General features: G+C 43.0%; 1 protein-coding gene across 8 annotated transcripts in view; it reads right to left on the bottom strand.

Annotated features, from left to right (window-relative positions):
• Window positions 1–1,313: 1,313 nt before the first annotated feature.
• The window catches only part of LOC110497688 (neuronal PAS domain-containing protein 3), a 371,078-nt gene continuing 359,606 nt past the window's right edge, over window positions 1,314–12,785 (bottom strand). For 4 of the 8 annotated variants that reach the window (XM_090211028.1, XM_036954671.2, XM_090211030.1 and 1 more), the window contains 3 exons: window positions 9,093–9,240; window positions 8,135–8,250; window positions 1,314–7,132 (listed from right to left, as the gene is read on the bottom strand). In XM_090211028.1, coding sequence (XP_090067154.1) covers window positions 5,661–7,132; window positions 8,135–8,250; window positions 9,093–9,240 — 1,736 coding nt within the window. In that variant the 3' untranslated portion in view covers window positions 1,314–5,660. Of the gene's footprint in view, window positions 7,136–8,134; window positions 8,251–9,092; window positions 9,241–12,785 lie in introns of all 8 variants that reach the window. The other 4 variants (XM_036954672.2, XM_036954670.2, XM_036954673.2 and 1 more) reach the window with 1 other exon arrangement.

A 12,785-nucleotide genomic window follows, 5' to 3' on the forward strand; every position in this document is an offset into this window, starting at 1 on the left:
AATACATCTAGGGTAACTAGCTTACCATATAAATTGCATATTGTAAAGTGGCACAAACAGTGTTTGAGTATTTATCTTCATAAATCAAATTCAAACAATTTGATACATGTTTCCACCTTATAGTTATCAGGGCCTTTTGCTCTTGCCTTTTGGGGGCCTGTAAGTGAGATTTGGTTTTAAAGCTAATTTCCTGCAATTCTACACTTTTTTTGCCACGACTTATGCCATGGTAATGATGTCTGCGTGCCCGGTCGGTATTTGGCCATGATTATTACAGATCGACTAACTTACCAATCTAAAAATGGTTACCTTGACATGGGTGACTATCGGTGACTGACATAACAAGAGAAAAACTGCTGATGCACAACCACATTTTCTACTATTCTAACACTCAACAGTAAGTTGAGACCCCGACTGAGTTATAATAAAAAATAAATACTTATGTCGCTTATGCCTGGAGTCGGCCCTGATAGTTATGGGTTCATGTTTTATGCGTATGTGCAATTTTCCTTGATGGTTGTGAATAATGGAAGGAGAGTTTCATAACTTTGACCGAAATATACAAATTGTAACCAAGGGCAAAGCAATGAAATTGTAATGAAACTAATGAAAACTAACTCCGTTTTAAGCTCTCCTGTTTGTGCAGTGATTTTCTCTGCTCATTGAAAGGGTTGCTCTATCAGTCTAATGGGTGATCTTTCTGGTGTACACACAGAACACTGTGAGATTCTAAATCAGAATCAGAAGGCTGGACTGGTTGGATGAGTTCTGAGATGGACAGCTTGAGGTCATTAGAGAATCTTCAGGTTCATAGTTTCTCTCTGCCCTGTGATCTATCATTCATAACCCTCATTTAAAATAGTGTAAAATATTTAAAATGGGCTGGATTGCCTTTTCGGGCTTTTGCTATGATATGACCTCTTCTCCTCACCGCTGCCTGAAATCATGGCAGGAAGATTGACAGATGGGCAGCAGGTTGTGCTTGACATACAGACCGACAAATATCATAGAGAACAGACTGACAGACTCATTGTCCATATAGCTATGCAACATGGTGCTAATCAAGGGATATGTCTGTCAATTGATAGATTCAACAAATATATTTGCAACGATCCTCTGCCCATATATTTGCACGGGTTCAGTATTAAACAGCCTTTAAATCAAGGGGTCTCACATTCAAATGATCATGGGGCCAACATCAGTCTTGCTGTTCTCATAGGGGGCTTCATAATTTACCAGGTGTGACACCTAAAAAAACTGTTACCAGATTTTTCGAAACACCAGCTGAGATAAAAGACGCACTCAAAATGTTCATACCATTTACTGCATTTATTACAGATGTCGTTAGTAATTTATCACATTTAATATGAAAAATGAACTCAACAGATTATGCTCATTACAAAATCACCAATGGAGAGACAGTTGATGACATGGGCATCCTTTTTCTAGACAGGCCTTGTCGGCAATAACTGGGGAAAGTGTTTAAAATGTTCTACACATTTATTTTCTGCCGCTTAGTCTGGTTGTCTCATTACTCGGATCAAACATACAGTATCTCCGGATAACTATGGCATTCAATAGGACGTCAGTGTTTTCAATGCATTTCCACGAGCTGCATTTCGCTCTAGGCATGATAGGCCTAATGGGCAAACAAAATGAGACAAAAACATTGTAGAGGATATAGCTAGTTTGAAAGACAGTTTCAGCTTTAAACTGGTATTACACCACAGTGACATTGACAAGATAGTCAGATTGTCTGTCCAAGATAATGATGTGTGTGTGAGTGTTATTCCATGTGATGATAGTCACTTCATTTGTCTTGTTGTTAAACAGTCTTTCGGTCATTATCACAGTATTGTCTGTCCATGGGTGAGCTAACATCATACTGTATGTTTCAACAAACAGTACTAGCTGCACTCTGATTGACCCTCTGCGCAATCATATAACGATGTGATCAATCAGACTACATGAAATCATTAACAGAGTCCTCTGATTGGAGGGGGATGGACCTGGCGTATCCAGGACTGCGGTCTGACATAGCTACCGTTACGGCAGGAGTGTTGAGTGTGAACATACCTGAATGGATGTCCCAGCAATGTTCCCACAACATAGTTTCCAACTAGGAAAAGCATTAAAGACTAGTACACATTTTTTTTTTTCAAGCAAGATCAGAAAAGAAAGAAAAGGCATAAAGAAAGAAAGAAAAATTGAGGCAGCTCACTGAGGTGTGGGATAGTCATTGCGATGGTTGAATAAAATAAATGATGCCAGATGTGAACAGATCCAAGAGAAGTTTATTATGAATATGGCACATGTAAGATGGTAAAAAAAACTTGTTACAGAAAGAACAACCATGTATGTATGACATGTTTCTTTGAAACGGATGGAAACCTACAAAAGTATAAAATAACCCTGTTGTAAAATGAAGTATGTACATTTCTGAAATTGCAGCATTATTCATGGTAAATGAAAATAAAAAGATGTTTTTCAAAATGTTTTAAAATAAGCCAGGCACTCAAAGTTAGCTTCAGTTAGTTATGTGTTTTTTCTTCAAAGAAAAAAATAAAACAAATAAAATAATAAGTGTACCATCGTTTTCTCTTTTTAATATTTTAATTGGTTTGTATTTAGAATTTATAACACTGTTAACACTGATACTAAGAGAATCCCCTTCTCCTGTAGTATTCATCTACTTGGCACCAAGTTCCTCATAAAATAATCTGTATAATTGTACAAGAAATAGTTAAAAACACGGACACAGTCTTCACAGGTAATGGAGTGATTTTTCATATTTTAATTTTAAACACTATTTATCTGACAGTAGCTGAGATTAGTTTAAGTCTAAATCACCAGCAATTCATTTTGACACAACACAGTCACAGAGACATTAAAACAGCTCATCCTGCTGTTCTGTTGTAACATATAGGTGTATTTCCTGGTCCGTCCACAGTGTCTGTTTTAAGTGAGCTGCCCTCGACCCGACAGTCTCCCACTCTCACCCTGCTTCGCGACGTCGTAGAAAACACTAACATCTAGGATAGAATCAATCTCAAGTGGTGACACTACGCTCTCCTGCAACCATTCCACCGTTCCAACCAACCGACCCCCAATTTTTGTTCTTTTTTTTAAAAACACATTTATTTCATGACCTGGATTTGAGTAACAACACATCTTCACAGAAACCACAGACACTGTTTCCTGATGTAGGGGAGTAGCCTGATTCATTTCAAAAGACAAAGGCTCCCCCTCCCTTTGCTGGACAGACTAAAAAACACTGAACGTTGAGACAAAGCTGCTGGACCGAACAAAATGAAGTAAACCAAACAATCAACTTAATTAACATGCATTTCCAAAACACCTAGCTATAAAAATAGATTTATAGTGCGAAATATTTTTTCTTTTCATTTCTTTAGAAATCTTTAAAATTGTTTATTGTCCTGAAATGCTACCGTGATCTTTTTGTCCTGTAAGTTGCAGGGTCCTTGAAGTCAACAGGTTTGGTGGAAACCAATGAAATACACCCAATGCATACAAGAAGCACAAAGGACTCTGGGAATGTTTCACAACTGAGGCTTTTATGGTTCCAGTCTAGAAGATACATCTAAATGCTACTTTTAGCTTTTTGTTGTCATTTTTCGTAGTGTAGGTAAATGCAAGCTGGAAACTGTAATCCCAGAATTCCTCAGTGGCAAAAAAATGGCTCCTTAAACCTTTGAGCTAGTTAAGAGACTTTGATCTCTGAGAGAAAGAGAGGTCTGTAGACTACACAACAGCAAAGCAACAGCAGAAACAGAAAGAAATACAGACAGAAGGAAGCAGCAAAAGGTGACGCTACATTGGAAGGCCACCACACGAAATCCACTAACCTCCACGGGTCCACTAAGACTGCAGAGGAGACGGAGAGGGTTACACACGTTCCCTGTCCAACCCCAGACTACAGATAAAGCACAGAGAAGACAAAGGACAAAACGGCTACATCAGCTCAGTATATACTGCATATAGTAACACACACTGAAATCGCTATGGAGACTGACAGCCAGTGACACTTACACATTGTACACGTTTACGGTTATCACGCTTGGTAATAGATGACTTGATGGACGGCTGTCAAAAGATGAAGTGACAGTTTTTCCATTTTATTACTATTTTTTTTAAACAACAATCACAGTGTTCTTAACACCAAACTGTGAAATAACTTTTTTTTGGCAACAGAGAAAAAATGTGGGAATAAAAAAAAAAAAACTCATATTCCGTTTGATTGAAATGCATGTCCTTATTACAATCTCCTTGATATGTGATTTCAGAGAGTCCAACAATGGCTGATGGAAGAACAGATTTGGGAGACTGTTGTTGATAGTAGTGAGGTTTAGGATGGAAGAGAGAGAGGAAGGGTAGAGTAGAAAAAACAATTGACAGAAGCCGGTCAAAGTTAAACATTCATTTTTCAAGTTAATGACGCAAATTAGCCTCAGTTACACTGAGAAAAAGTGATCTAGTTTTGAAAAAATACAACCAAACTCAACCTGCTCCATATAGGTATATTCTATCCTTCGGGCCCAATCCGACCGAGCCTTTCAAACAACTTGACTGAGGGGAGTAGTAATGAACATGAAAATATGTTGATTAGAGGTTTGACTTTACCGAAGGAAGGAAATCTCCCCAGCTGTCACTCAATCACTCATCTCTGAGAGAGAGCTGTGGAACAGAATAACCTACATCAGCCTGCTGAAGGAGGGTAGTAACTAGATGGAACAGTAGCACCATGGAACTGCAGAGAAGGCGTGCATCCCAAATGGCACCCTATTCTCTATAGAGTGCACTACTTTTGACCAGAGCCATATAGGCCCTGGTAAAAAAAAAAGTGGCGCACTATAAAGGGAATAGGGTGCCATTTGAGACAAAACCGAGGAAATGGAACCGGGAGAATACTCATATCTCGTACTGACCTGTCTCGTGTTCCAAAGTCCTGGGATTTGTAGTAACATTCTATTCACAGGTCAATACCCGGCTGAAATTGCTTTTTTAATGCTTGATTTGCAAGTTAAATCTGAGCTATAAAAAAAAAAGAATCAAAATTAATTCTAAAATAGACAACTATTCCCTCATTATGAAATAACTTTCAAATCTCTTTCTTTTAAGGTTATGTCTATGACCATGTCAAACAGGGACCATCCTTTTGTCTTCGTCAACCTTGATCACATCAAGATGTGGAGCAAAACCATCCAAGGGGTTTCTTTCCATAGAAATATCTTTTCCGCCATCACCCTTTAAATACACTAGGCATCTTCATAAAGATGCAACATAATCAACTCAAATAAAAAGTAGTTTACCCAAGACTCCAGTAGGAGACCAACGGTAATATGAATTCTCTGTAGGCAAAAAGGAATTCTTTACAATAAAGAATAGTTCGTTTAGTTTGATCAGAGAAAATGTCCATCGTACTGTAAGAGGAGTAGGAAGAGGGCGAGAGATTGATAGAGTGGGAGTCAGTAGAGAGAGCGAAAAGATAGAAAGACAAGGAGCCATTCATTTCTATTATATAAGCTCGTTTGCTCAAATTCAAAGTGCTAGAATATATTTATTTTCCACTTGAAACACAGTCTTATGCCTCAACGAGTCTCTGACAGTTGAACACAGTAATATGGTCTTGGTGTTTTGCTCTAATCTTCTTTGCGCTCCAGAGTTTGTGTGGTGTGTATCCCGTTACTGTAGATAGGGAATGGAAGAGTAGAGAACAGTCCCTCTGCCGTGGTGAATACATTGGCTGCTGGCATCTGGGTGAGGCTGGCGCCGGACACGGCACCGCCAAAGGGGCCAGCCATGTTGAGCCGGTGGACGTGATGATACAGCATCTCCATGGGCGTCTTGGGGTCGATGCCGAAGCCGGGGCTACCGTTGACATCCACAAAGTTCATAGCGTGGGCAACGTTGTTGGGCAACAGGTTGGCGCCTGCCTGCATGGCCAAGGTGACGTCGGCGGGGGCATAGCGGATGGTGCCAGTGGTGTACACCCGGGAGGCGGCAGTGCTGGTCGTGGCGAGGGTGCCGGTGACCCGGTGGACCAGAGGAAGCACCACGTTCCCAGCCTGCAACCTCTGCAGGGCCTCCAGGTCGCTGGTGTACAGCAGGGAGGAGGAGGAGTTGGAGGTGGTGGGGGTGCCCTGACCCTGCTGCTTGTCGCGCGGCGAGGCTGAGAGGGGTGGGGACAGGGGGTCGGAGGAGGAGCCAGAGCTGGAGGGAGGGGCCAGGCTGGCCACACTGGAGGCTGAGGAGGGGGCGCTGCTGTTACCGTTGAAGGAGGGGGGTACGCCCTTCCTGGTTCCTCCACCCCCGCCGCCGCCTCCCTCTGTTCCTGGTGGAGTGAGCACTGAGTCTGGGATGGAGACCTGCAGACTGCCAGGCTGTGGGGAGGGAAAGGTGTCGTGGGTTGGGACGTGCTTCGTCATGCTGTAGGGGGACTCATTCCTGGAGATCTCCCTGTTGGGAGGGTAGTTCCAGATGCTGCTGTCGTTGTCGAAGTTGATGGGCTCGGACATTTCTGTTTTGATCTTGAGCACGGATGCACTGGCAGGGGAGGGGGGCAGCAGGAGGGGGGCGTCCCCCCCCAGGGTGGGGTGGTTCATGTTGCAAGGGCTGGTGGTGGCAGAGGAGAGGCGCAGGCGTCTAGAACGACTACCGTCCCACTTCTGCTTTTTCCTCCTCTTCTTACGCTTCTGCTGCTTGCTGGCGGCGGGGACGGCGAGCATCTCAGTGGCCCTGTCACAGTCTTTAACGCTGTCGTCGTCATCATCATCCTCCTCATCATCGTCATCATCTTCCTCTTCTTCAGAGGAGGACGGCGAGTTGTGCAGCTCCACTCTTCCATCTCTATCTCCGTAGTGCTCCACCTTGATGTGCAGGCCCCCCAGTCGGCCTAGTCTCCTCTCCTTGGTCTCCAGCTCGCAGTCACTGGGCTCCAGGTCATCCTCGCTCTCCTGGCTCTCTGGGTTGGAGGAGCTGTCTCCTTCCTCCTGACGCCTCATCTCCTGCTCTGAGGACGACTGGCCCTGCTGCTGCTTTTTACTGTCTGTCTCCGGGTCCTCGCTGTTCTCAGTCTGGTTCCCCTTCCCGTCCGACTTCGAGTTCTCGTTGTCTTCTGGGGGAAAGATGCCGTTTAGTGTGCAAACCTGAACAGTACTCAAAACTCCATGTATTCTGCATAATTATATGTCTAAATAGCCACTGTTTTGGAAATGAAATAATCTTTCATGCATTTTATTTAGCTTTTTAAAAATTATTTTGGTATAGATGATATTCAGATATATGTATAATTCCCATCATCACTCAATTTGAAGACTGCACTTCTTTACTTCCCAAAATACCATGGTGTTCTACTGTCTGTCTGTCTGTCTGTCTGTCTGTCTGTCTGTCTGTCTGTCTGTCTGTCTGTCTGTCTGTCTGTCTGTCTGTCTGTCTGTCTGTCTGTCTGTCTGTCTGTCTGTCTCTCTCTCTGTCTGTCTGTCTGTCTGTCTGTCTGTCTGTCTGTCTGTCTGTCTGTCTCTGTATGTATGTCTGTCTGTCTGTCTGTCTGTCTGTCTGTCTGTCGCTATGGTGTTGGCTTGGCACCCGATCACCCCTTGGATACTGGAGCAGTGGAGCTCTCCAACCGTACTGTCAGAGTGAGGAGGACTCGCTACCCAGCAGCAGCTGGCATGGGTCACAACTCTCACCATGCACGCTGGCATAGGGGGCACTGAGGGAGGCCTGGTGCCAATGGCCAATATGCTGGCACTTCCCACAGACTGTCACCCAAAATCATCCTCTCCTATCCTGCCCCCTCCTCCCCCTTGTCTGTATTCCGTATTTGAACAAAGCTGTGTATAGTCCTGCAGCTTGTGTATATCTAAACAGTAGTGCTGGCTGCTACCTAAATAAACATCTATCTTAGGCCAGGTTATAGTGTCAAGCACTGTCAAGCAACTGTTGATGTACAGTATATATGCTATTTAGCAGACGCTTTAATACAAAGTGACTTACAGTCATGCCTGTATTCATTTGACATATATGTAAGCACCATGCTCTACCGACTGAGCCACACAAGACCAGAAAAATACTTTATTAATATAATTATATTGACTGATTAATGGTACGGTACCAGAGTTCTCCTTGGACTCGGACTCAGAGTCGGAAGTCTCTGAAGACTCAGAGGCTTTCTCTGGAAGGTTGGGCAGCTGGGCGATGTCCATGGGCGTGTCCTTGTACTCTGGATTACTGCAGGAGACGGACAATACAGGAAGGAAGTCATTGTCTTTGCCAATAGAGAATTTAAAACAGATTCCTGCCAGGGATTGCACAGCACACAGCGTTTGCCATTCTCCTAGTGTTCTGATTGATCCAGCTGTCCCTAAAGCATAGCCCCTCGCTCTCTGGCTCTCACAGCTGCTCTATGGGCCTGCAGAGGTGAGGAACAATTAGGAAGGCAATTGAAAAGATAAATCTATTACAGTTGACAAAATAGTTTTTTTTCTTCCCTGTGCTGGTAGCTAAATTCAATTAGAAAAATTTACAAAAACAACATCTCAATCACTTTAGAGTGCTGACATAATTCTACAATGATCAATTCAGTGATGCCAGTGGCAGAAATCATTTACAATGACAGTGCCTTACAGAAAACTAATACTGGCAGAAGTATGCCATTATCCTCGTATGACAAATTGGCAGCTATAGAATAGATGTACTACAAATATGCTTAAACAATTGGGGGGGGGGGGGATGCAACATGTGAATAGGAATTCACAAGTATGCATGGTTAAAATACTGAAATGATTCAAATTACTTTTTAATTATGTCCCATTGGTTGAAAAAAAAAAAAAAAAAACGAATTTAATGAACTGAATCAATGCTTGTGTTTGCTTCCTGGTGTAGCTGTGTGTGCTTCCCAAGTCACACCCTATTCCCTATACAGTATAGTGCATTACCTTTGACCAGAACCCTATGGGCCCTGGTCAAAAGTAGTGCACTACATAGGGAAAATGGTGCCATTTGGGAAGCAGACTGTTTCTGTGCGCTGGCTGGCATGTGTCGGGTAGTTCACAGATGGAGCCCTGCCTTACCTGAGTACGTAGTTGACCCAGATTATGTTCTTTTCATTGGCGTTCTTGGCATTGATGGCGATGGTGGCACTGGACTGGATCCAGATGTACCCACCGTTCTTCTGGATCCAGCGGTAGTACTTGGTCACACACTGTCCCTTGTTTATCACTGGGGGTGGAGAGAAGGGAGAGGAATAGAGGAATAGAGGAATAGAGGAGAGAGGCGAGATACGAGAGGGGCGAGAGGAGAGGACGGGAGAGAGAAGAGAGGGGAGAGGAGAGAGATGGAGAGGGGAGAGTAGAGAAAGGGGAGAGAGAAGAGAGGGGAGAGATGGAGAGGGGAGATGAGAGAGAAGAGAGGGGAGAGGAGAGAGATGGAGAGGGGAGAGGAGTGAGAAGAGAGGGGAGAGGAGAGAGATGGAGAGGGGAGAGGAGAGAGAAGAGAGGGGAGAGAGAAGAGAGGGGAGAGGAGAGAGATAGAGAGGGGAGAGAGAAGAGAGGGGAGAGGAGAGAGATGGAGAGGGGAGAGGAGAGAGAAGAGAGGGGAGAGGAGAGAGATGGAGAGGGGAGAGGAGAGATAAGAGAGAGACCATCAGGTGGCATCCAACAGCTGTGAGAGGGGCTGTGCTGCTCTCTGTTCTACCTACCATCATTAATCAACTTCTCTGACTGGCTAAAACAGGAACGGGGATGTGTACTTGGTTGCACAGGGCACACTATTAAATACCTCAGAGGACAGTGTGTGTGCTGATCTGGAAACAAACGATAAGGGAAAGATGTGTGCATACGTAATATGGAATGAATGAGAGTCAATCGGGACCACTTATGAATAAATTAGTGCATCATGGTGAAATATATATATCCGTTGTAACAAATGCAAAGATATCACTACATATGTGTGTGATTTCAAACAATGTACAGCGTATAACTAGTTTGTTAGTTAGTGATTGCGCTTGTATCTATGGGTCTTGATTTAGGGTTCGGCATAAGGTTAGTGGTATAATTATCAGGTAGATGCTCAAAATGATATTGCAGGTGATAGAAAGGGTTTTCTAAAGAAATATTGTGCGTTTGTTTCCGACCCAGGACTCTGACTGTATGCATGGAGGCTGGCTGCAGTGAGCCTCGCCCACCACCAAGGGGCACTGTGACTCTGCAGCTACCAGCTACCTAACTGCACTACGCTACACTGCTGGCTATGTCCTTGTCTGCCTGAGCATAAGTGAAGACGCTCTGGTGGTTGCAATAAATTTGGCTAAATTAACCGCTGATTGGTTATCTCAACCAATATGTATCTGCATTAATCATGGCTCTCTAAAACTGAAACAGTCAGAATGTGAGCGAGGTAGTAAATTCATATTCTTAGTTTAATTACGGCTACAAATAGCCTCTACCATAAAAATAGTTCCATGGGGGGGGGGGGGGGGGGGGGGGATGATTTATATAAAAAGAAGGCCAGTAATTAAAAACTATTAGGAACTAATAGCATTGTTTAAGAAACCATCCCAAGGGTTCAGAAAATTGACTTTAGATCACTGACTGCTTTCTTTTCCTATACATATATAGAATTAGAGGACAAGATAGAGGGAATTGAAATAAAACAAACTTGTTTTGCTTTCCAACCAACTAAGGGTAGTACAGAGGAGATATACTGTAGTGTTTAACCTTGCTCTCATCTTCATAGTTTATTCTACGAGTTAACAATGATTTGATGTATAATGTGCTACATTTTAAAAGGGAGATGGATAAACAATATGTATATTAGTTTCAGTTGAATAGTCATTCGTGATTATCTGAATACCAAAATATTGATTCAAACTGCAACTACAATATTGGAGAAGGGTGGTTGAAATATTTTTGAAATAATTCAGAATGTGTTAACTTTATACCGTATCTACTGTGATCATATTGATGAATAATATTGGTAAAGGCACATTTTTTCTCTATCCAATTATTGCCATATTTATTTAAGATAACAAAAAACATTTTCTAACCATAACCCGAATCAGGTAAATAACTTGACAAATCAAGTATACATGACAAACTGTAAATCCTAGAGTCATATTCTGATCTTAGTGAGTTTTGACCAGGCCTTGCACCTCTACAGCCAGTGTCCTGGACCTCTGAATCTCTCTGCCTTTGAACCAGAGACACACCAGATCTCTCTCATCTGCATTAGCATCAATACACTCCACCCCTGGCTTTCCTGGTACCACGTCTTTGCAGGTGAGGCTTATTTTTTAACCCCTTTCAGTTACAGTGCCATTAAATCAATCAGGGGTCTGCTTGCGACTATTGATTTAGTGTTAATGAAGGCCAGTGTTTTCCGGTGCCGGAGTCGTCCGCTAGCTTTTGGAGGCATTAAAAGGAATACGGGCCCTTTAATCTGTCTCTCTCTCCTGCAGCCCCAGGCATGCCTGTAGGATGGCTTCTGTGAGCCTCTTCTCTCCCTCTCCTCTCTTCTCTTCCTGTCCTTCAGTTTGTTTTAATCACTTGGATTCTTTCCATAATGGTGGCTACCTTTCAGATACCCTTTACCCAAAGTGGCCCGGCTTGCAACGAGGGGTGTCACCGTCATATAAAAGTAAGTAATTTACACCCGTGAAATTGCTTTATGGAAAAGTCCTTGCAGTCCATCAGGGTATTATCGTAAAGGCAACCCTTTTATGAATGAGAGAGGAGACGGGGGGGGGGGAATGTTCTCTTCTCTGCCGGGTTTTAGATTTTTGTCTAGCTTCACAAGAAAATTCTGCCTGTTGTGGTGAGTGGTGTACGTCATGTTTTTCGAGGAACATTGCATTGTGTGAGCCGAAAGCTACTGTTTACCAAAGCTTTGAAATCACAGCAACTTTTCCCTGTGTCTATTCAACATTTCAGCTGTATTTTTCAGTATCTGTAGAGTCTGCTTTTAAGTATGCTAACAAGTGAGCTGAGTTGGTTTCATTAGAGTCGGTCTGAACTAGTCTTAGGAGACAGTTTCTGGTAGTATGCCTGGAGGCGGATGGCTTAAGTCCTCTGAGATTGAAGTTCTTTCAGCTACAGTATCCTCTCCAATCTCGCTCTCCCTACCTCATGAAAATCATCTCTTTTCCCCAAGTCTGATATAACAGAGACACTCAAAGCCATTTGTTCCTGCTGTATATGCGTCAGTTCATGTATCAGATAATCTGACTAATGCAGGTCTTGTCTTAACATCTATCTTTTTAGAATGAATCAAATCAAATCAACCTTTTCAGTCGTGCCTCGTGCTTAGAGAAGTGAAGTATGAACTGTAGCAACGTACACAGCATAGACTTACTGTATGTGAAATGGAGTCGATCTGATTGGTTCGTACTCCTAGGCTATGCTATGAATAAAAAGTTGAGCGACTAAATGGCCATATTATAAAGCTTGGACAAAAGCCAATTCATTTAAACACCTTCTCCAGTCTGGCTCACTTATGACCTCGTGTCTAGAGAGTTGGCCAAGTGGAATAATATCTTACATTTCCTCCAGGCCATGTGACCTTGTCACCCTGTCTGATCTGCTCACAGTGTGCATTTGTCATCAGCTGATTGTTGCAATTCAGACCAACTCCCAAAGAATCGAATACCTATGAACACCCTCTTCATAATGCATTATCAGCACATTTATGATGCCCAATGACCTATGATGCACGACGTAGGTGCTAATAGCTGCTCATGAACATCTGCAACTACATTCTTGTTCAGTTAG

The sequence above is a fragment of the Oncorhynchus mykiss genome, chromosome 19, assembly GCF_057628025.1.
Source record: "Oncorhynchus mykiss isolate SJ-2025 chromosome 19, ASM5762802v1, whole genome shotgun sequence".
Taxonomy (NCBI): domain Eukaryota; kingdom Metazoa; phylum Chordata; class Actinopteri; order Salmoniformes; family Salmonidae; genus Oncorhynchus; species Oncorhynchus mykiss.